Raw genomic sequence first — 24,518 nt, 5'->3', positions numbered from 1 at the left:
TCTCTTTCTCTCAGTGTAGCCTTGGCTGTCCTAGAACTCTTTCTCTGTAGACCAGGCTGGCCTAGAACTCAGAGATCCACCTGCCTCTGGCTTGTGCCACCTCGGCCTGGCTGGATTTCCTTTTCTTAGGGGTCATTACAAACAGTTATACTGTATAAGGGTCTGGGTTCAATTCCTAGCACTGAAAAAATACAATGGCTTTAGAAAAAGATAACAAGAAAGAGCTGGGCTGGAAAGACAGTTCTGTCAGTAAAAGTGCTTACTTTGCAGGCAGGAGAACCTGAGTTAGATCCCTAGAGCACACATGGAAAAATGCTGTTAGTCTATATGTTTGGAATCCCAGCACTGAGGAAGCAGAGATAGGCAGATCTCTGGGGTTCGCTGGCTTAGCCAGTCAGCCTAGCTTACTTGGATAGTTCTAGGCCTCTGAGAGATCATGCCTAAAAAAAGAAAAAAAAAAAAAAAAAGAAAAGAAAGAAAGAAAAGAAAAAAAGTATATAGCCTGAAGAAAGATACCTGAGATTGTCCTCTTCTATCCACATGCATACACACCACCACCACCACCATTACCACCATCACCACCATCACCACCACCACCACCATCACCACCACTACCACTATCCACCACCATCATCACCACCACCACCATCATCACTACCACCACCATCACCACCATTACCACCACCACCACCACCACCACCACCATCACCACCACCACCACCACCATCACCACCATTACCACCATCACCACCACCATCACCACCACCACCACCACCACCATTACCACCATCACCACCACCACCACCACCACCACCATCACCACCATCACCACCACCATCACCACCACCACCACCACCATCACCACCACCACCATCACCACCACCACCATCACCACCACCACCATCACCACCATCACCACCACCACCACCACCATCACCACCACCACCATCACCACCACCACCATCACCACCACCACCACCACCATCACCACCACCACCATCACCACCATCACCACCACCACCACCACCATTACCACCACCATCACCACCACCACCACCACCACCATCACCACCACCATCACCACCACCATCACCACCACCATTACCACCATCATCACCACCACCACCACCACCACCACCATCACCACCACCACCAAAGAACAACCAAGAAGCAAACACTTATTGCCTGAAGGGAGAAAGAAAGATGCTCGCAGATAGAAGAATCTAGTGTAGTAAAAGCTACCCTGACCACTGTCATTTCCCCTTCTCCAACACCCCTTTACAGAGCAGCCACAGTACTATCTAAAACTGCCAAACCCCAGCTCTTGGAAGCCAGAAGCAGATGATCTGGCAACAGTTCCAGGCTAACGTGGCTTCAGAGTAAAACCCTGTCTCAAAAACCCAAAAACAAAAACCAACCACCCAAACAACACAAAATGTGAGGCTGGGTATGTAAAACTCTCATTTGGCACGGTGTTTGCCTAGCACAGAGGAAGCAAGAGCCTGGGTCCTCCCCCCCCCCCCCTTGGGCACCCTGTAAATCTGAATAGTCTGATGGAGGTGTCTATCTGTAATCCCATCTGGGAAAGCTTCCCAGCAGCTTTTGGATGTGTTGGTCTGAAGGGAAGACAGCTAAGTCAGTACTGCACCTGGTAGAAGCCTAGGGAAGGGGCTAAGGAGTGTGTGCTTTATAACAGACACTGCTAAGGTTGTACCAAGAAGGGGCAGGGCGCAGTTGAGGGGTATTTGGGTTAAGACAGAGACCTTTAATCGCTGGAGTTTGGCAGAAAGCCAGGTCCAACTTCTTCCAACAGTATAACAAGGGCCTTCCATTAGATGAATTGCGTAAAGAGCAGAACGCACAGGGTAGGCCCTCTCAAGACGGGGACAGCATGCCAACACTGGAGGCTTGCAATAGGTGCTCTGCAGCCAGATTGTACTTGAGCCTTGGCCTGGCCTTCCACTTTTATTAAGGATTTCCTGAGTGTTCACTTCCCATATATCAAACGCCACTTTTAAGTGTTTTCATTTATTAGCTCATGCAAGGCTTAGAATAGCTGATCAGGTAAGTGCCACGCCATCAGTCCTGGTTAAGGATGAGGAAACCGAGGCCCCGAGGGCTTAGGTGACTTAATTCAAGGCCACAGGGTTCCTAAGTTGTAAACTGGAGCTCGACCCAGGCAGTCTAGCTCTCCAGTCAGCACCTGGGTCATTACATACCACCAGTGGCATTAGCATGAAAAGGATGACAATTCCGGGGAGCAAGCCACGTGCTGAGCGCTAACATCTACAAGGCGAGGAGGAGGTATTTGCAACTCAATGTCCCTGGGGACCGGATGCAGCAGGGTTGCCTAAGAGACCCGGTGGCTTACAGAGGGTTTGGCCTATCCTGATGTCAGCGAGATACCGTAGGGCAGCTGGGCTGAGCAGAGTGGCCCGAAGGAAAATGAAAACATCAGCATTCTATGCAGAGTTCCATACATTCTTCTGATCAGGCAGTGTTTAAAGAATGAGCTAATGGGACTACAGCATTTGACTCACACTTTTTGTTTGTTTGTTTGTTTTGGGCAAGCTCGACACGGCTCCATTTACTCTCGTTCTTCAAGCACTGAAGGGTCAAAGTTCAGTTAGATGCTTTAAGTTCGTTTACACGTTGCCCATTTGATCCCCCCTCCAGACACTGGGGAGATCAGTTTGAGTGCTGCTGGCTGTGGGGTTAGGCAATGGAGCTAGGGATACACTCATTAAGCCCACCACAGTCTCTGGTGCCTTGTGTCAAACCTCTCAAGGGGGCTTTCTGTGCTTATGGCCACACTGGCTCGAAAACCATCAGCATTCAAGCCACACGAAGCCGGGGGTCTCTTCAGACAAGATGAATAGGCAATAGGAACCCTGATGCCCTTTGCGTTTACTCTGCCACAGCAGATCAATCTAGCGTCCTGAAACTTAATCGAACTCAGCATCCCACTGCAGGCTACTCTTTTCTCGAACTCTCCTTAATCTTGTAGCTGGCTCTCTGCAACCGTGACTCGGCGTTGCAGCCCTGACATCATCGAAGAGGCGTCTCCTCCTAAGGCTGCAGTCGAGGCGGCAGCAGCTTTCCCGCCCCGCAGGGCGCTCACCAGGTGCGGGGCGCTGCGCTCAACGCGCCGACCTTGCAGGTTTCTCGAGGGGCGGGGCCGGCGGTGCAGCCCGGCCTCCCCACACGTGAGCGGCCATTGTGGGCGGCTGGGTGCTGACTCGCCCTCCCCACCCTGAGACCCCCCTGCACGAGAAACTCTGAACCTCGGGGAGACCCACACCGGGATCGCCTACCCCAAAGCCAGCACCTCCCTGTAGCAGGCGCCCCAACACGCCTCTCCGCCCGCGCGCGCTCCCAGCCCCGCCCTCGGGCGGCGCACGCACGGACCGCCGCGAGCGCGCGCCTTCCTCGCGCTCCCGCGCCCGTCTCACGGCCGCGAGCGCGCGTGCGCTCCTTGCTACGTCCCCGGGAGCTCCGCCAGAGCGAGCGCGGGGCCGGGCGCGCAGGAGTAAAAAGGAGGCGGCGGCCGCGTCTGAGAGCAACAGATCCCGGCGCTGCGAGCTGACCTCGTCTGCTGCTGCCAATTTCGTTCTTTTATTTTTCAGTTTCAGAAAAAAATTATATTTGGGGGCGAAATATCTTTTTTTTTTCTTTCTTAAATGGCGCTGGCCTCGAGTCAGCGGGCGGTTTTCTCTGCACCAAGATGGGCTTTGCCGTTTCCGTCGTGGGCACCCGTGGTGGCTTGATTGTCAGTCTTCTCCGGGCATTTTTGAGGCCAGGAGCCGAGCGCCGCACGTAGGCGACTCGCCCTCCGGAGCGGCTGGGCGTTTCGGATTGTGACTTGGGGGCGCAGAGCGCGGTGGATTACGAGCACCGCGTGCTCTCTGCAAAACCCGCAGCGAGCCGGAGGCTGGTCGCTCTCAGGGTGAAACAGCTCCCGGGCTGAGCGAGCCCGGCCCCGTGCGCAGTGCAGCCGCCCCGAGAGCTTGTCCTGTCCCCGCCGCGCCGGGAAAATGGAGGCTGTGATCGAGAAGGAATGCAGCGCGCTTGGAGGCCTCTTCCAGACCATCATCAGCGACATGAAGGTAGGACGCTGGGGGCGCGGCTGTTCTGACCTCGCTGTGGGGCTTCCCCTCCACCGCGGCCGGCCTGACCCTTGCTTGCGCTGTGGCCGCTGGCCACCTGCGGGAGCTCAGGCGACCCGGGTGTCACCTGCTCACCCGCCGCGCTGCTCCGGCTGTGCTGGGTCACTGGGCAGGCGACTTCCCCGGGGGGTAGTGGAGGAGAGTCTGATGCCACTTGCCAACCCCTGCGTTCATTATCCCAGGGGGCGACACCATCTTGTTCCTTTTGGGGACCAGGGCCCTAGTTCCAAGTTTTCCATTGTCTGTTCTTGGACTGAGTGTCTGCCACCCGTTGAGGCTGGACGCCCGGGCGGACACCTGACTCCCTGTGTCTGGGGTGGGGTAGTGGGGCGGGAGTGGGGGGTCCTGCCTGCCTGCAGGAAAGAGTCCTCAGGCCTAGGAGATTGGGTGGCAGGGTTGTTACAAGCTTCGCTTTCAGTTCTACCTGGAGTAGGGCAATCTGAACAAATTAGTTATTAATTAGCGTGCTCCAGAGCTGCTGAGGGTGTGCCTTGCCTTCCCGCACCCTCCCCTGGGGCACCGCACAGAAGTTCCCAGGGTAGTCCTTCAGGGACCCTGAGGCTGAGAGCCTCACAGCGGGAAGGCAAGGTTGAGGTTTTCCAAACAACTGCACCAGGCTCCCTCAAACACACACCCACACCCCACTCTCTTTCGGAAGGATTGTGTGTGTGCGTGTAAGCGCGCGCGTGTGTGTGTTGGGGGCGGGGAACAACACCCTATCCTTTTCCTGCAAAGGGTGGGACTAGAGATACCTGATCCTCGAATGTGGGTTTTCTGGTGCACTGAGGTACACCGGGATTTAGGTTACTCACCCTAATAAAATAGAAGCAGCTCGAGGAGCTGCCTGGAGGTGGGTACTGGGGGCGGTGGGGGGGGGATTTTTTATTTTCCAAGTGTATTTAGGGAGCTTCTCTTTGGCTCGAGGCCAGCCCCAAGTCTGCCTCAACAGATCCGGGGAGGTGGTGTTTAATTAAAAGCTCGGCTTCCAAAAGAGTGGGCAGGTTTGGAAAGCTGCGCTGGAGAGTGGGTGTGGACAGCCCCTCTCCAGCCTCTGCCTGGCGCCTGGGGGAAGCTTTTGTCTGATGAAGTGTAACGTTTGGAGAGGCCTTGGGCCTTCGACGTGGACTTTGGGGGAAGAATGTTGAACTGTCACGCTTGCCTCTTCCTTTTAGAACCAACGGCCACCTCGCCTAGGGGGGAACTTTGCCAGGGTGCCTGATCCTGCTGCAAAGTCTCTTTTTGCAATCCTACCTAGCTCGTGCCTTTTGTCAGAAATCCTTGTAGCCTAATCTGTAGCCAGAGCCTGCTCGCCCAGGAATGCCTCTAATCCAGGCCCCCTTGGAATTAGATGGATTTAGTCTCGTCAAAGACGGCCCCTTTCATTCCTTCGCCCTCAGCCCACACTGAATTGGCGAGGTGTTCTTTTGAACAAAGATTGATGCCCTTCCTTGGAGGCTGGTGTTTATTGTTACAATTTCACCCACTTTTATTATAGTCAAAGCAAGATTTGGTTTGAGGCACATACTGTATGCTGTGATGTGCCCTGGGGGTGTTAGAGGTTTGGTAAAGCTCTCTCTGTGTGTGTGTGTTGTTTTTGTTTTTTGGGGAGATAATGTTTCCAACTGATAGTGACTTCGGTCGAAGAGTGTTCACACCTGCAGTTTTCTCTACCTTGGCTTTTTTTTTTTTAAATCTAGAACCAGAGCTCAGTTCTTCCCAGAAGATGGTTTGAACCCAAAGCCCTTCAGAAGGGAATCCTTCCCCAAGGATTGGCCCTGCTACCTGCCATCTGGCTGGCCGGTGTGAGCTCTGCCGTTTGTCACTGTTTAAGGTGGCTTCCCCAAGACTTGAGTTGGAAGACCTCTTACACACTGTTCCTTCAGTGTTGACTCCAGTTTCTTTCTCTTGGAGTTTGGTAGATTTTGTGTTTTTGTTTTCACATGACACTAAAAATGTTTTAGAGTCAAGGTACAGCGGAAGATTACACTGTGCTTTGGATTCTGGAGAATTTTAGACTCTTTGCGGGAGAACAGGGCAGGTTGTCTGAATTCTAAGGTTGCTTACGTGTAAGGGGATTGCTAAGTGTTTCCATGGAGTTTTCTTCTTTATGGATTGGACAGCAATGACACTTCAAAAGAGAAGTAACAAGATTAAACTGGGCTCCATGAGATAAGCAGCATATGATATATGGGTATGCGGAGTCATCAGTAAGAAAGTCAGCTTTTAATGCCAGCTGGCGTTCTGATGACCTTGTCTTTCTCATCTTTAAACTCATGACCAGCTTATCATATTTTCAGTCCCCTTTCTGTTGGTTTTGAGGGAGAAGCCATTTGGGTTGCCATCTTGGTAGTGTTTTTAGGTGATTTTTTTTTTTTAAGTTATGTTGAACTGGTGAGAAAAAGGCTAAACATTTTTTATTTTTTTTGAGTAGCATTTGAGACTTTATAATGTACAGCAAGGCAGGAAGGGAGTCCATTTCCTCTTCGGAGAAAATAAAAAGATAACACTGTGGAATAATTTCCATGCCTTAGTGCCATCCATCTTCTAAAGCAAAGAAGCTGAAGACACAGAACCGCTTGTGCTTCCTGCAGAGCCAGCCCCCTCTCTCTCCGTGGGACTGAGCCCCGGGTTGTCAGGGGCGTGCTTTTCCGTTTCAGGGGGTAGGCTGAGGAAGAATCCCCCACTTTGCTTCCATTGGGACCGAGCTCCAAGGGAAGGAAACAGCAGCTGCTGGAAAACTTATCGATTCCTTGATGAGAGGAAACCTCTGTTTTCCCCTTCCTGCCACCCTGCTGTGGAGGTGGTCACTAATGAATGGCAGGTGTGCAAAATCACTTACTGGCTGTTTGCCCTAGGATCGGGCGTAAAGCACCCTTAAAGCTGCCTGGTGTGAGTTGGTCCCAAAAGGAAAGGGTGGGGGCACCGTGAGCCTTTCATGTTGCTTCTAGGAAGGGTGTATGATTGGTTGATCTGGGGGGACCCTGGTCTGGAGGTGACTGTTGACTATCAAGGACGTCTTAGAGTGGTTTTTTGTTTTATTCTTTTTTGTTTGTTTGTTTGTTTGTTTTGTATTTTAATTCCTATCCAAGTTCTGGGCAGAATTGGCTCATAGTAAGATAAACAGATTACTGTTGTTTGTTTTGAATCATTAAACCAGAATTTGACCACGTTTCCGTGCTTCCTAAGTTCCAGAGACTTTATGAGCCAAACTTGAAGAATATCTCACCCTGGGGACAGCGCAGTCTTCTTTTAATAATTAACTTTTATTAAAAAAAAAAGTCGGATGCGAAAATCAGTTTTTTCCTTGTTCTTTGTCGCTCAAACACCGGGAGCTGAGCTGGACCCTCTGCAGGTAGAACTTTGCCCTGGGTGCAGGTTTATGTAATATGGCTAAGCCAAAAAATAGCCAACTGCACCTGAATGAGCCATTCCGTGTGTCACCGTAGACAGGGGTGTCCTGTTACAGGCACCTGTGCGGAGCAGAATAGGGGCCTTGTTCAGGTCTACCAACGGCCCCCATCTCTGCTTGCCACCGGTACCCCCTGTCTGAAGTCCTTTCTAAAATTAGAGCAGCTGAAACGGACATCTTGAATTCCACAGGAACCTTTCAGTGCCTCAGAGTCACGCCGGAGACATTTCCCGTCACTCATCGTGAGGTGACAATGTGTGGGTAGCCGGTCTGATGCTGTGCAGTGACCTCAGTCGGGGCTACCTCATTAGCTGTTGTGGGGGCCCTGTAGTAAGAAGGGTTCACTTCCCAGGTCTTTACTGGGGCCCCCTATGAAGAGGGCCTTTTGCTAGGCCCTGCCCTCGCCCCCTTGTGCAGTACAATATGGCTGCAAGTGATGAAGGAAGGGGCTGTGGCTTGGTCAGGGCGGCAGTCTTCTTGGGCTTCCCTTTCAAAACACTTCAAAAATTTAAAAAAAAAAAAAAAAGGTTTTTGTAGTTAAGGCAGTGAAAAGGCAGTCAAGCGACCAGGTACTGGGAGAGAAATGGGCCGCCCTGAGTAGAGGCTGACGGCCACACAAAGGCAGGACAAGCTGAGCCCTGTAAAGGACAGATGGGCCTCATGTTGGCTTTTCTCTTGGCAAATGGTTGTGTTTGGCCAGGGTTTTACAGCTTCCTCGCTTTGGGCCTGTGGGAGAAGGCAAAGTAAAGATGTCATAAAATTGGCAGCAAGAGCTACCCAGAGAGGGCGCCTCATTCGGAGCCTTGGGGTCTCTTCTCCGGAGACCACTCTTTTGGGGGAGGTTGGGGGTGTGATTCTTGTCTTCCTTTGGATATATGTCACTTTGTGGGCTTAACTTCTGTGGGAAAACCCTCTTATATCCTGTTAAATAAAATTGTTTAGAACTTGTTGCTGGGTGTCCTGAACCTTTAAGCTTTGGAACCCTATAATCCATAAAGGCCCAGGAAGAGGCAGGAGCTGTCCCCGGGTCACACCTTGCATGGAAGGTGTCACCTTTCTAGCACAGTGTGTGTTCATCTCTGTGGTATTTTATTATCAGCTGTGTTGGACCACCAAACCCTGCTACAACAGTTAGCGGTTGAAATACAGCTTCTCCAGCACCCATTTGTACCAAAATGTAAACAGCGAACACTTTTCAGTATAGGCATGGCATGTTGTACATACACCCTGTCTTCCTAGCTGCTGGCTGCCTGCTTGCCCTTTGACCTCTATCTCATCTTGGGCTGTAAGGAGAAAAAGGAAAAAACCAAAATGATACAATCAGTTTGGCCGGCTCACTTAAGGTTGGTAAAATGCTCGGGAGAGTAAAAAGGTTGAGACTCTTGACCCGTCAGATGCTTTGTCATCTGTTTGTAAGCTGCTTCCATCTTTGCAAGGATGGGCGAGAGCTGGCAGGCTTCCTTCTGTGATGAGACCATGTAGAGGTTCCCATTGGGAAATGGAAAAATGAGATCATTTTGAGTTCCCCATTACTTCTTGGAATCGCCTTGAGGACGCTTTCCCACCAAACCCACACCTCTGTGAAAAATAAAGAAATGCCTTTCCTCAGACCAAACAGAAACCAAAGGTCAGGCTTTTGGATTTAGCCATTTCAGAACACCGGGGAGGACACATTTGGGGCCCCTTAACGGGAACTGGCCGATGCCTTAAGCAGTTAAATTCAGATTTGCAGATTTGCACTGCTGATACTGCCTTATTAAATAGCAAATGGAGAGACAAACAGTAAATTAATTGGCGGGGCATTCAGGAAGCCTATTGTATTAGATTGCCGAGGCTCTCCCTTAAATTAGATGCAGAATGCTGCAGGTTTCATCTGAGTATGTGCCACGAAAACAAAACAAGCCCGGCCGCCGCACCACCAAGCCAGCCCCAGTACAGAGTCTGTCCTGATGTCTATGACATCTGTTCCCACCTCTAAGCCCCCTTGGAAGGCCTTGGGGGTCACCCATCCTTCTCCGCATCAGCCCATGGTGGTTAGAAGTGGCTGCGCACACTGTGCGGTTACGAGGCTTGCTTGTATGAGGTACACTGGCACACCACCTGACACATAAAAGGGGCTCATTATTCATCGAGTATAGTGGCAAGGTCCCTTTCCTCCTGGGTCTCTGGGTATGTGCAGGCCGGGGAAAACATTGGGGGCCAGTTTCTTGCGGGCCACCTTCAATGCTTTTGCCCTTGTCCAGGCACAGAGCTCATGGGATCTCCTCACTGACCAGGCTTGGATCTGCAGTTGAGGTGTCTGAGGCCGCACTGCACACTCTCATAATCATATGAATTAGCCAGGTTCACCCAAAGTTCACATGACTCGGCTCAGAGCGAACTCCTTACCTCAAACTCATTCTGTGTCCAGCCCTGGAACACGCCTGTAAAAGAGCTTTCTGTGTTTAATTAATGCCCTGGGTCCTTCCAGTTTGGGCTGAGCTGGTAGAGCCCCGGAGAACGTGTTTAGATGGATTCCCTAGAAAACCACCTTCCTGCACGAATTCCTGGTATACACGGCCTTGGTCTTAGTCTTAAAGAGGCTTTTCTTTTCCTGTCTTAAGTTGGGGGAAAATCAGTTGAGTGCCTTTTGAGCTGTGTGTCTTTTTATTTGATGTCTTTGCCTCAAAGAGTAGCCAGGAGTAGATATACTGGCTTGTTCAATGCCAGTAGCTCCTGAGAGAGACGGAGGGGAGCAGTAGATACTGTCTGGGGCTCTCTTCCTGCCACATGCCACATGATAGGGCTCTTTGGGGGGGGGGCGCGCCAGGGTAGTGGGTCTGACCAGAGTAGGAGGTCTGGGCATGTGTGTCCTTTGGGTGGCAGGGCAGGGTTACAGAAAAGGCCCATTGAGTGCCCTTGGGAGACACGAAGCCTGGGTCCTGCTCACAGAGTCTCTTGAGTCAGTGTTTTTGGGTGGCACGTCACCAGGATCGAGCATCTCTGAGCCATTGGGCTTCCCCTCTCACTGTGAGTTTGTGATCTCGCCCAGGTGTAAGAAGAACCCATTTAGGTGCTTGCACAAGGATGTGAATCATCTTGACATCACCTAATTCAGTCGTCAAGATAGTCAAATGGTATGCTTTGCTGTGTGTATCTCACCACCATTAAAAAGGAAAATGAGTGGAATGCTAAATAATTCCAATAAAACTCAACAAAGGCGTATCTAGGATCCTTTGCAGTGTTTTACTGATCTGTAAGATGCCTGTCCCGCATGCTCTTCTGCAGTATGGAGGTTGTTAGGTTTAGGTATATTAGCTACTGGACACACATTGTTGGCGTGGCCGAGGAACTGGGTTTTAAAATTCTGCGCCTCTTTAGTCAAGCATGGTAGTTACAAGTACTGTAATCCTGGTATTTGGGAGGTGGAGGCAGGCGGACAAGACGTTCAGGGTCATTCTTAACTACATAGAAACTTTGTAGTCTGTCTAGATGGTATGAGACTCTATCTTAAAACAAAACAAAACCAAAAAAGAAACCCACACATAAAAGTGCATAACGTTTAACAAATTTATTCTTTCAGTTGTTTGAGTTTAAGTAGCCGTGAGTGGCTAGGGGCTGTCGCACTGACCAGCAAAGATCTCAAACACACCACGTCCTTTCCTTGCCTTACAGCGCAGCTTCCTGCTCACCTTTCTTCCTACCTTTCACCGGTCACGATATGACCTTTGGAGCCCTGCTCACCAAGAACACAGGGAGCCAAGGGACACCTTGGGGCCAAGTTTCTCAGTCTCAGGAGTCCCAGTTTGCGCTTCTGTGAAGTAGGGGTGATGATCTACCTGTCGTTTACTTTGCTCATGAAGATTCTCAGCTGCGCTGGTGCCTGCGGAAGGAAGGTTCCCGTCTGCCTGGCGCACACACGTCAGCTGTTAGCTGCAGTACCCTATAGATTGCCAAGGGCATTAAGATCTAGGTCACAAATATCTCTCTGCTCCTTCAGGCAAACACTGTCTCCCCTTTTTTTGAGCAGTATTAGAGCCGTAGCAGAACTTACGGAGATGGGGAAGCTAAAGGTTTTTGGTTTTAAGCCAGGCACGGTGGCACACGCCTGTAATCCCAGCACCCGGGAGGCAGAGGCAAGCAGATCTCTATGAGTTCGAGGCCAGCCTGGTCTACAAAGTTGAGTTCCAGGACAGCCAGGGCTAACACAGAGAAAATCCTGTCTCGAAAACAGAACAAAGCAAGCAACCAAACAAAAGGTTTTGGTTTTTCTTTCTTGTCAAGTGAAGTAGCCCGGAGTTCAGTTTAGTGCTCTGGCCCAGCAGGTCTGCCTCATTCTCTTTCTGTCCTTGCAAGCCCCCGCCTTCATGAGGAGGGTGGACTGGGAGGAAAAAAAGCCTTTCAGAGATTCCAAAGACAGGAGAGGGGAGGGAAGAGTTGGGTTGTAAAGCTGTCGTGTTCTGTGGCATCCTTGGCTTTATGGGTGAGCATCACTTGTCTCTCAGTGTCCTCTGGCCCTGTTTCCAGTGTTGGATACAGTGGCGCCTCTGGGCCCCCCCCCCCAAACCTCTCTATTTGAGCTTCTCCCTGCCTGTCTGCCCAAAGCTGCTCTTTGGCCTGAGCTTGGCTGGCCACCAGGTCCCCTGTCCCTTGGCCCCAGCTGATTGGCCCATGTGGACCCAGGGCTTTTCTCACTTGGACTCCGGCTTCCTTAGACACACCTTGGCTCCTCATGTTCCTGCCTCACCTGTGCCTGTTGAAGTCGTTTCATTCTTCCAGGCGCCACAGGGAGGGGTCCTCAGGCCACTCCGAGGGGGCATCCTTCCTATTCTACCAAATAGTTAACTAGTTCAAAAAGTGGCCTTTCTCGGTGGTGATGGTGCATGTGTGTAATTCCAGCTCTTGGGAGGCAGATGCAGGTGGAGCTTTGTGAATTCGAGGCCAGCCTGGTCTATAGAGCGAGTTCCAGGGCAGCTAACACACAAAGGAACGCTATCCAGAAAAACAACAAAGCCAAAAACAACAAAAAAGTGTTTTTTCCTTGAACTTTAAAGCCTGGTTCTGCCTGTTTCTTGGGCTCATTGTTTCAGGCAAATTACTTTTCCTGAGCCTTGATTTTTTTTTTTTAATCTACATAATGGGGGGAGGTGGGGTAGGCACCAATATTTACCTCAAGGACTGAAAGAGAAAGCAGCTGTAAATGTATCAGATGAATGTTCTTCATGTCTGTCCAAGCTTCCTCAGTCTGTTTGAAGCATCTGCAGTCTGCAAGTTCAAATTCTGAAACTTTACTGGACATCAGTGTGGTGACACTCTGAATTGCAGATTTCTCCACATTTTAGGCTTGAGGCTTTTGGATTAGGGGAAGCCTATGCAAATCTAAATTAAAACTCTGGCATTCGGCAACAAGCCTTGTCTCAAGTATCTACACACACACACACACACACACACACACACACACACACACACACTTTTTTCAATCAAAAGTTCCTTGCTGGGAGTAGCACTCGTGTTTGGAAAAGCACAAGATCTCTCTTGAGTTTGCTATTACAATCCGTATTTGTGTTTCAACTATCAACATACAGAGAACTTTCAAGAACTCAGGAGGTACATTCTGCAGTCTGCCTATGTGCTTGGGGAATGCTGGGCGTGGCCGGGTGGGAGAGATGGACGCACGGACAAGCCTGCTACCGGCCTTGTCTTGACCTTGTTTACAAGGGTCGAAGGCAAGACATGAGCCTTTACTGTCGTTACACTGCCAGAAGTCAACACAAGAGTTTGTGGGGCTGTTGAGGAGTACCTCTGATTTCTACTTGGGGTGGGAGGAGATTTCACAGAAGGCCTTTGGTCTGGGTGACACCTAACTGACAACTGAGTTTCATTTTACTTGTACAATAAGTGTTTTCTTTGGTTGGAACTACCAGGCACTGAGTGTTTGACACTTAAACCCAGTTGGGTTGAGACTGCTGTGTCTACCATGCCACAGAATGGGGAGCAGAGGTGCAGAGAGGTCTAGCCATATGTATAGCAGGTGAGGGGTGGAGCCCCAAGTTAAGCCCAGGCCGTGTGACACACAGAGTAGAGCTCCAGGACTGTGCTCTGTGTGCCACACACGTCTCTCACAGTGTGGACTTTTCCTTCCATGTTCTCCGGTGGATGCACCTCATCCATCCCATGGTTTCATCTATGCTGTCAGGATTCTGAATGTATCACACACAGAATCGAGATTTGCCTCTGGGCTGGGGTGAGGGGATAGTGGGATGAAGTGAGACTGCTTGCTGGGCAAACATGAGGACCAGAGTTCAAATCCCTAACATCATAATACTGGGCATGTCTGCGTGATTTCATAACCCCAGCACTATTGGAGGGGGAGAGAGTTGGGCACCCCAAATTCTCCTCTGGCCTGTTCATGTTCATGGGCATGTGTCCCCACATACATATATGCACAGCATCCTGCACACGCAAGAAGCCCCCAGGGGTCTCAGGAGGGACAGGATCGGATAGTTGGCCTGAAAGTATTGACCCATCTGTTGGTGCCTCCACCTTATCAGCAGAGAGGTTGGAGGAAGGCTATGGAGTCCAGTGTGGCCACTTCAGGACACATGCTCCAGAACACTGGGAGCCATCCAGGACCTGAGAGCCCCTTGCAGTTAGGGGCTGGCAATGCGGCGGATTAGTTTCCAGGGAGACCGGGATTGCATTCTGAAGCCAGGCTCCTTACAGCTGAGCATGCTGCCATTAAGGAAGTCTTTGAGTTGGGTTTAATGGTCGCCCTTTGTTTTGAAGTGACTGTTTACTGAACCTTCAAAGCCAACGCCACAGCAGGATGTGATCTTGGGCCTGAATAATTGCATCAGACACCCCAATAGGAAGCAGGTAGTGAGGAGCCCTAGCCAGGAGTAGCCCATGGCCAACCGACCTCCCCCACCCCCCACCCCTCAGCCACAGCCGTTGGTGGGAGGACTGAGGTCATTCTGAAACCAGGAGACCCACAGTTCCGTGGAAGCTGGTTCCTGGGGAATTTGGCCTGTTTGATGGTGCTGGCCTTAATTGGAGACACCCTAATTAAGTCACTGAGGAGGCAGGTTTTTTCCTTAAAAAAAAAAAAAAGCAAATGTTTTGAGAACATTTCATGAGGGATTACTTCTAAAAGATTATAGGAGTTATATAAAACTGATGGAAGAAAACCTAGAAACTTCAATTAAGTGTTTACCCATAAGCACCGATTATAAAGTGGGTTACGAACTCAGGCTCACAAGGGCCCAGACAGTTAAAGGGACCGTCTTCCTTTTCCTTTTCCTCCAGTCTTCCCTTTCTCATGTGAGGGGTTGCATAAGCTATGCCGGTTTCCATGTCAGCCACATGTCTTTGGTTTTTATGTCTGAAGTAAATTGGACTGGGGACACAGTTGAGGACCTACTATGTGCCGGATCCAGCTTGAAGCTGGGGGTATAGAGCAGCAGCGAACAAAATAGACATAACTTCCTGCTTTTGTGGGACCTCCTGTCTAATGGAGTGGGGTGGCAGATACGGGATATAGAAGTGGCATCAGTCCTTAAGAAAAATTTTAAACCTCTATTTTTATCTTTTATTATTATTTATCTTATCTGGATGGGTATTTTGTATGCCTGGTGCCTTGGGAGGCCAGAAGAGGGCATTGGATCCCACGGGACTGGAGTTAACGAACAGGTGTGAACCCCTATGTGGGTGCTGGGGTTTGAACCTGGGCCTTCTGCAAGGGCAGCAAGTGCTTTTAACCACCGAACTGTCTTCTCTAGCCCCGTTCTCTAATACGGTAAAAGAAGTCCACTCAGTGGCACAACCAGAAGAGTATGTCTTCAAGAGTAGTGAGGCGGAGTCTCATGAAGGGGACTTGGCATAACAACTGATGGTCCACGGTAGAGTGATTCGGTTTGTACAAAGGTCCTGAGGTGGGGAGCTAGTGTCTGACCTATGTGTGGGTTAGGCCAGCTTTTCACTGTTGGAAGCAACACTGCAGTGCGTACATTTTTGCAGCTTTGTGGTCTTCCTGGAAGGGGTTATCTGCGGCCTGAAGGAATGCACTTCTTGATGCTTCTGGAACCTGGGGCAGAACGTCTGTCAGAGCATGTCTCTGCTTACATTCCTGTGTGTGGGCGCTCATCTTCCAGATTGTTTAGAAAGAAGCTGGACGTGGACATTAGGGTTGCTGAGGTCCCAGTTCCTCAGGGCTTAGGCGTGCTTAGGACGTGCTGTCTTATCTCTTGCTGTGGTCCTCCGGTCTTGCTGTCTGGGTAGTTCTGAGAAAGCAAGAGTGTCTTCACATGCAGATTCCTAGGCCCACCCGTAAATTCTTTGCTGATCTGGGGTGAGGCTCAGGAATTTGCCCTCTTAGCAAACCCTTGCTGAGTCTCTGGAAGGTCTTGTAGGGATTGCAATAGGGGTTAGCAGAAGGGGCACTCAACGCCAGAGGAAGCAGGAGTCTTGGTCTCTGTCTGTCTGTCTCTCTGTCTCTGTCTCTCTGTCTGTCTCTGTCTGTCTGTCTGTCTGTCTGTCTGTCTGTCTGCCTGTCTCTGTCTCTCTCTCTTTCTCTGTCTCTGCCTGCCTGCCTGTCTGTCTCTCTCTGCATGTTTCCTTCCACCGTGGGTTTGTCTGGAATATATTGCAGGTTAACATATTGAGTCATGCTAACTGTCTTTGGGAAAATACTTGTCTTTCTGCTTTCTTTCCCTCTTTGCCAGGAGAATATGTTTCCTCTTTGAGAGCCAGGGGAAGCATTACCCCGTTTGGGAAGCTCCCACCAGTTGCCCTCCAGTCTTTGCAGCTTGGAGAATGCTGTCCTCAGCAGCCTTGGGAATCAATGGTTTCCACCCCAGCCTTCGGACGAGACTGAGCTTTTTAGCATGTTGCCCTCTTGTCTCTGCCCAGCTGGCCCCTCACTTGGTGCCCTTGCATGGTAGGCCCTCAGGAAGGCTGCCATCATATGCCAACTCACTAAAGCAGAGCGTAGCTCTTTGTGCTGCTCACCCCTTCGAGCGCTTGTATTGGTTCACACAGCCTCATAACCGTCCTCTGGGGACAGGAACTAGCCATTAGCATCATTTACAGATGGAGACAGAGTGGCACCAAGTGATGAGGTCACTAGCCTCTAAGGTCACTCAGTGAACAGATCTGAAGTTGGGCCAGCCGGACTCTAGTCACGCTCAGACTCTGCCCCTTTATGAATGATGTATAGCCAGGGGAAGCGCATGTGCACACATGCACGTGTGTGCTCACTATAGAAATCAGCACGGCGTCTTCTGTGGTGCACCAGGGCATCTCTCCCGGCAGTTTGGAATAGGAGTTGGGTGATGAATGAGGTGTGGCCTTTGCCACAAATGGAAGCTGATTCAGCAGTGTGGCCAGGGCTAGACCCCGGGGTGGGTTTGTGCCCGTGCACAACCTCCGGGAGGGTTGGGAGAACATGAATGGGAGCTAGTGAGGGAAGCAACATCTCGAAGGTCAAAGTCATTTTGGAGTTGGTGGAGACAAGTCAGAGAGGGTGCGTGCAGGAGAGAGGTGGGTATGCATGCACGTGTGGGTGTGAAATAGTCAGGGTGCGTGCAGGAAAGAGGTGGCTAAGCATGCATGTGTGGGTGTGAAGTTGGTGGGGTCCAGACTTTGAACTTTATGGGTCACAAGGGTTATGGTGTGTTTTTGCTTGTCGTGTCGTGGATGTTGACAGACAGGAACAGAGCAACGGCTCTGGACTTTGCACAGTGAAGGTTCCATGGGGCAGGCATTTTCCTGGGAAGGCCTAACTGTGCACAAATATTTCATGGGAGCCGTAGTAGGTAAGAGCAGTGAAAGGCTGCGCTGGGTGCGTAGATAATGAGCTCTCATGTTTCCTGACGTGGACAGTCAGCCAGGAGAGCTGACGAACCGATTTCACTGTCTGAAGAACCAACCAGGAGACCTAGCAGCACTTATTAATGCAATAACGTGGGAGCGAGGGCAGGCCCTCTGACTTGGCACAAGTCATTTACTCTTTCTGTATCGTATTTTTATGGAAAGGGCATGTTAAATATGTTCATACGCACATGCTACCCTAGGTTGCCATGAAGCCCTTTGGGTTCCCTTTGGTAATGTCTACACATACTGGGTTACTACTGTAATGTTGCTCTTGGGTCCATTTGGACGCTTAGGTGACAAGGTGAGTGGCCCCTTTGAAACTTTCTCAGGCAGTATAAGGTGACTGCCTGCCTGCTTACCTTTCCTCTGGTGGGAGGGACTATCTCAAATAATAATTGAAAAAATACCAGGGAAGTGAAAACCTAGGGGTGTGTGTGTGTGTGTGTGTCTGTGCGTGCGCGCGTGCTCATGCACACAGGTAAGTTTGGAGAATAGAAAAGGAGAGAAAGAGGAGTTCTGTTTACAGAGAAATCTGGAACATGGAAACACACATGCTGCAAAGGGTGGAAAAAAGAAGACCCACAATGCACTGTAATCCCAGCACTCAAGAGGTCAAGCCAGAAGCATCACAGGTTCACTAGCCTAGTCCTGAAAACAAGTTCCAGGTTAGCCCAGCCTGTCTCAAAAAGAAAACAACCAAATCAGATCCCGAGCGCTCTTTGCAGTTGTGAGGCAGAGTACAGATACGTGGCCTGGTCTGGCCAAGGCTGCCTGATGGAAGTTTCCAGTGAAAGCTGTTCTAGGTCTCCCCAGTACTGTTGACAATGAAATATGGCAAGTGGGAGCGGGGGACTGATTGTTAGCTTTTATTTCCTTTTTATTTAAATTTAAGTAACTCTCAGTCCCTAGTGTTAACCTCGTTGGATAGCTCATGATAGATAGCTAGGTAGCTTGCTTTCTGGTAAAGAACTTAAAACCAAAGCAAATTTGAAGATAGAGCTGACACATTTGCTTGTTGCTTTAATTGTTAAGTGGAGACATACACATATGTTAGAAAACATCCTGGGCATCTGACCTGGCAGTGTGGGTAAAAGAGGAAGCTCAGCGCCCTTGATTTAGTCAGAGAGGGAGGCAGTCTGTGAGGGGGCAGCTGGATGGGGGCCACCTTTTGTGGGTGTGCCTTCCTTTTCACAGGCCTACACATTGCTGGTGCACTTGGGCAAGCGTGCGAGGGTGGGCGGGCAAGGAGACAACCACTGATTATCCCCCGGCTGTCATCCACCTGATGGACAGGGATAATTAGTGGATTAGGCAAGTCCCAATCAGAAAATAAAAGCCCAGGACTGGTATTTATGATGGATGGGTTCACCGAGTGCCTTTCATCTGAGAGACTCTGCGGAGACCCGGCATCTTGTAGGCCAGGGCGGGGAAGTTTAGTTTGGGAAGACAGAGCTCTGGCAGGCATTCCTGGGCCCTGGCCCTAATTATGTACACCCACTTCTGGAAGCTGCATGCATTCCTGAACCCAGAGATGCTAAGCTTGGGTCAGAAGGGCCAGATCCCCCTCCGTGCTTCTTTGCTTTGTGTCTCCTCGGAGGCTGAGCTCGCCCAAGGAAGACTTAAATGAGCCTGATGCTCTGAGTGATGGCCAGCCTAGAGATGCTGCAGAGACCCATCCCAGTGCCCATGGCAAATCCGAAGACAAGATAAAATCGCTCAGCATTGATACAGTGGACGGCAGCCCTGTGTTTCCATTTGACTCCGGCTTTTCTCTACACAAAGGGCTTGCCTTTTGTTTGCTGGCTTTTCCGCAGCTGAACCGAGCATTTCTAGAGTGATGCACAGATCTCCCCAGGCCTCTGCATTCTGTGCAGGTGTTGGGGTGTCTCCAGAGCTGTGCCTCTGTTCTGCCTTGGCTCCTGCAGGACACACACACATCTAAAGCAGGACCTAATGGCTGGCTATGCCCTTCTGTCACACTGGACTGGGGCCTGAGGCTGGATCTGTTCCCCAGGCTGCTTAGACTCCCCAGAAATGGTCGTTTCTGCTTTCAGAAAGATCTGGCATCAGATCTTTTTTTTTTTTTTTTAACCTTTCTGTGCCTCACTTTCCTCATGTACAAAATAGTGGTAGCGCAGGCCTTGCTGTGGACGTGTAATGAGACTGGATTTAGGACAGACTCCTCCGGGAGTGTACGTGGCAGTCAGCAGCGCTCAGATTATACATGCCACCTCCCAGGTCCCCGGCTCAGAGCAAGGAAAGCAAACTCTGCATTTTTGCCAAATCTCCAGGGTCAGGTACATCAGTTAATGCTTGAGAGGTTTGGATACAGATAGATTCCTGGTGCCTAGCAACTGTTTAGAAAGTGCTGATATGGCTGGCTGTCACTAGTGATCCTCTCCAAAGGTCCAAAGGTAAGACCTATTGGGTCCTACCCGCCTTGAATTGTCTTAGCTGTAACCTCTAGTGAAACAGCCTCTATCTGGCTCCTTCTAGGACAAAGGTCTCTGAGCCGGAACGCAGTTCCCTACAGCCCGTCCCTGCTAATTCTGATTTTCTTTACAGTTGAATTCTCCTCTGGAGTCCTCCCTAGCTCCCCTGGCTCCTCTTATGTTGTGGGTTTTCTAGCCACAGTTTCCTCAAGCCCTTCGTGTCCCTTGAATGGTGACGTGCTATCGAATTCCCTCAGCTGTCCCTTGATCTCGGCTGTCACAGGGGGGCCAGTATAGGAGGAGCAGTTGCTACATTATTTATGGAGCAGCAGTAACCAGCCTGAGGAGCCTGAGGAGTTCCGCAGTTTGTGCCGCACCAAGTGTGGGAAGCCATCCCTTGTTTATTAATATGGAACAAACTCAAGCGAGGCCACGCCAAACCGGAGTGTCTGTTGCCTGACGTGTGTGCCTTGCTTGCTGCTGTCCCTGGGTGAATGCTCGGCTCCTGTCTTGGGACGAGGGGAGGCCTTGAGGGTCGATGAGGAGAAGGCAGTTTACAGATTTAGTTAGTGGCTTAAGTTCTTGAAGGGGAAAGAGATTTAGGAAGCCTTCTCCCTAAAAAAGAAAGAATAGAACTTTCTTCTCTCTTCTTTCCTAAAGGGCGCAGGCTGCTGTCAGGTATATGACCCATGAGCCACATTTGCATATCACCTGGCCAGCTTGGGATTAATGTCACCTGTCCTTTGAATGAAGGTCACCCTGGCTGGCTCCCTCTGCTGTCCCGTTTGTGGTTGGTCTCTGGACTTTGCCCTTGAAGGTTGGCCTCAACAGCCTTGTCCACCCTGCCCAGTTTTGCTCCTGTTCAGAACAGTTGTGGCACCCCCGTGTCCTCTGGGCTCTCGGTTGTATCTACCACTTCCTCGTCAGTCACTGTACCAGCAAAGTCCTTGTCTCAGGGTTCAGAAGAGAGACACCCTGGCTTGTGGCTCATACATGAATCACATGATGTACTAGGCCAAGGGAATGGGCACAGCTAATTCAGAAGTGGAGGGCATAAGGAGGTGATGCAGAGAATGTTCTGGAAGAAGCAACACTTGTGTTCGTCAGTGACTGAAGTTTGCACAGTTATCAAGCCCCATATCCTCCACCCTGGAGTTTTGAAGAGGAGAGCCATTGGTTAGTGTTTGTCGTCATTGTATGAAGTCATGTGACCAGGGAAGACCCCTCTCTCCTGTCCCGTGTGTTTTGATGAAGAACCATGTTTTCTCTTCTTTTCATAAGCAGCATGCTTCCTCCTTCTCTAACTCCCCTGTGATCTGAGTTCACCAGTCTAGGCTTCTAACCCCCTCTCCCCTGTGCCCCCCCCCCCCCCCCCCCCCCCCGTCCCCTTCTGCAAGGCCTCGAGTGCCTCCTGGCAGGAGAGGGTCTGTTTTTGCCTGTGACTCTGGATGAAGCAGAAACGGGTGTGGGGTGGAGTCTTGTTTCTCTTCGATTGTGGTGTGTTTGTAAAGTTCTGAAACCTCCGAGGTGTTCTCAGAAGATCGCCATAGCCTGTGGGCGCGTGCGTGCGCGGCCTTCCCACCACCCTGGGAGTCATTCCTCAGGATTTTTTTCCACTGTGCCCAGGACACCTGCGAAAACACATGAACCCCGGGGATCATCTTCCTGCCCCTAGTTGGTGCAGAGTGAATGCAGGCCTGGCCAGGCATCGCTTTCCGAAGGCGTCTGGGTGCATCCAGGGATTCCTGAAGCCGGAGCACCATCTTCATCAAGCCTGTCACGCCTTCATTCCACCGCCCCTGCCCCTGCCTCATCCTGGGGCTTTTTAACAAATTGTCTTTCCATCTTTCTACTGTTAACTTCTTCCCTGCACACATCCTCCTCCAAGCCTTTGGCTTTTGTAGTAAGTCCCTTTTCAGGTGGGTGGAAACTTTTTTTTTTCCCTTGAAAGAAACATAAAAAAAAATTATGGTACAACCTGGTTTCACCCTTTTTCCAGTTATAATAACATTTACACTTTTTTTTTCATTTTTCAACAATCAGGTTTTTGTTTTATGTTCTAAGGATTTTTTTTTTTTAAAGACTCCATTAAATTACAGGTTGCCTAAAACGGGTGGGTTTGACACTGATAGATCCTCTAATAGCTTTAAATGGGAGACAGGAGAATGCTGCCTTTGGCAGCCTTCTTGTGGCTGGGTGGGCGTTGGTGGGTGGGAATTTGAGGGCTGTATCCTTTGATGAGAAAGGGGGACACTCCTCTCCCCCCTTTCTTTCTTTTCTTTTCTAATTTGGGAAGAATTGCAGTAAGATTCCAGGTAGGGGCATTTTTTTTCTTTCTTTTTGTTTTTCTGGAAGCCCTGGGAATGGAACCCAGGGCCTCACACATGTCAAGTGTACTTTATACCATCGAGCTGTACTTGCCTCCGCTGCCCCTCCAAGGGATTTTTGTTAGTGGTTCGAGCTGTTGCAGTTCTCAGGCACACTGATCTCTGTTTTGGCTTAGTTAGTACCTCATTGTCTGTTCAGGATCAGCAGACAAAACGGATGACACTGTAGACCTAGCTGCCTTGGTCTGTTCTTCTCAAGGAAGGCTAGTATATCTTGAGCCACCTTTTGCCTCCTACCTTGGCTGGTTCTACAGCTGGGACTAGGAATGAGGGAATCCCAGCCTGTACAGCCGGCTTGCCATGTGGCTCCCTGTGAGCATCCTGCAGGAGATGTCAGTGCTTGCAAATGCCAGGATCCATCTCCTCAAACAGGTACTGTGTGCCAGTCACTGCGTTGCTTCTCTTTAAGTGTGACCTTATTTTATTTATTGGTACAGCTTTTCCGAGATCCCGCTTAGGTTTCATACAGTGTGCCTGTTGAAAGGCCACAGGCCTTTGATTTGAAGCATGTTCTTAGAGTTGCACAATTCTTACCACACTTTTTTTTTTAAGCACTCTCATCACCCAAGAGAGAAACTCCCTGTCAGCCCTCATTCCCTGTTTCTCCCCAAGTGCAGCTCCTGGAAACCCCATAACTGCCTTCTAGCTCTCTTTCCCTCCTATCTAATTATAAGTAAATATCCTTGACCAACCCCGCCCACATCTCTTCCTCCCACCACTGGAACAGATGTTTTAGGTCCCATATCAGGAAGAGCAAGTGAGTTTTGTAATTCCGTATCTGGTTTATTTCATCTAATAATACTGTAGTCTCATCTGGGTTGTCGCAGTGACAGGACAAGCAGTATCCCATGGTGCAGATACTCGGTGTGACTCACCATCAGTTGATGGACAGTGTTGCTGCTGCTGTGTGTTAGCCACCATGAACAGCACTGCTGCCGTAAGCCCAGGAGTGCAGAGGGCTCCTCAGTATCCGTGTGGTCTCATCTATCCCCAAAATCAACCCTGTGAGTTAACTGTGGCTCCGTGCAGACAGCGCTGCAGCAAATGGGAGAATTAAGTAGGAAGGTTCCATCTAGGCGGTCCCCAGGTTTCTCTTCCCTATTCCTCTGCCACAGTCTTAGTAAGTGGTGCTCCTCCTAAGGGCGGTGAAATATGTCCTGCACCTGGTCTTAACCAAAAGGCAGCGATGTGACCGGATTGTTTTTAATTATTGTCATTATAGGGAAGTGGGCCCTAAAGGGTCCAGTGACCTCCCTTAGTAAATGACTGTCCTGCCTGTGCCTAGAGCTTAAGTGATGGACCCATGCCTCTGGCTAACCCAGCATGTTGTCATTGAGTAGGGTGGCTCAGGGTGAACTCGAAGTCACAGTGTGGCCAAGGCTGGCTTTTTTTTTTTTTTTTTAATTTTTCAAGACAGGGTTTCTCTGTGTAGCCTTGGCTGTCCTGGACTCGATTTGTAGACCAGGCTGGCCTCGAACTCACATTGATCTGCCTGCCTCGGCCTCCCAAGTGCTGGGATTAAAGGCGTGTGCCACCATGCCCGGCCCTAAGGCTGGCTTTAATGTCCCAACACTCCTTATTATTTTCCAGGTGTTGGGGTTATAGGTGTAAACAACCACACCCAGCCTGATTCAACTGGATATATCTTAACCGACTGGGTGCTTGGGCGGGAAAATGCCTATTCTCACTGCCTGCTTTATAGGATAGATGCCAGTGGTACCTCCAGCTAGAAGCAGGCTGGCACATCTCTAAACGGCCTCAGGTTTGTCCAGAAGCTTCTTATCAGGTCTTGTGGGGACGAGAGAGAGGCTCTGGCTAGACTGACAGTAGTGAGCCTCACTCAGCACAGAGTGCTCTCTACTCAGCACTCTCAGAAGGTACCTCTGTCTGGGCAGGTCTCTGGTGGCCTGCCAGAGGACTCTGAGTTGCCCTGAACTTTAGTTACTGAGCAGAATATTTCTCTACAGACTTGATAGAGAAATAGTGAATACAGAGGTTTGAAATAGATCTCTATGGTATCTTGATGAGCCTGCAGTGGTGGCCTGAGCACCCTCAAGGTAGATTGGTTTCTGTCTTTCTGTGTATCTTTCCCCCACCCCTCCCTCCCTCCCTCTCACTGTCTCTTGCTTGCTTGCTTGAATTTGTGCCTGCGTGCGTGTGTGTGTGTGTGTGTGTGTGTGTGTGTGTGTGTGTGTGTGTAGGTGGACCACAGGACATCCTAAGGTGCCATCCCCAGGAATGCTATCTGCCTTATTTGGAGGCAGGGTCTCTCATT

At 50.3% G+C, this 24,518-nt stretch overlaps 1 protein-coding gene across 9 annotated transcripts in view; it reads left to right on the top strand.

Moving 5' to 3' along the window:
- Window positions 1-3,256: 3,256 nt before the first annotated feature.
- The window catches only part of MTSS1 (MTSS I-BAR domain containing 1), a 137,988-nt gene continuing 116,726 nt past the window's right edge, over window positions 3,257-24,518 (top strand). For 3 of the 9 annotated variants that reach the window (XM_084750697.1, XM_084750696.1, XM_084750691.1), the window contains exon 1: window positions 3,260-4,106. In XM_084750697.1, the coding sequence (XP_084606823.1) occupies window positions 4,035-4,106 (72 nt within the window). In that variant the 5' untranslated portion in view covers window positions 3,260-4,034. Of the gene's footprint in view, window positions 4,107-24,518 lie in introns of all 9 variants that reach the window. The other 6 variants (XM_084750695.1, XM_084750690.1, XM_084750692.1 and 3 more) reach the window with 5 other exon arrangements.

This window comes from Acomys minous (assembly GCF_964271855.1).
Source record: "Acomys minous genome assembly, chromosome: 12".
NCBI classification, from domain to species: domain Eukaryota; kingdom Metazoa; phylum Chordata; class Mammalia; order Rodentia; family Muridae; genus Acomys; species Acomys minous.
The sequence above is the reverse complement of the archived record's forward strand: the minus strand, read 5'-3'. Positions and strand labels throughout refer to the sequence as shown.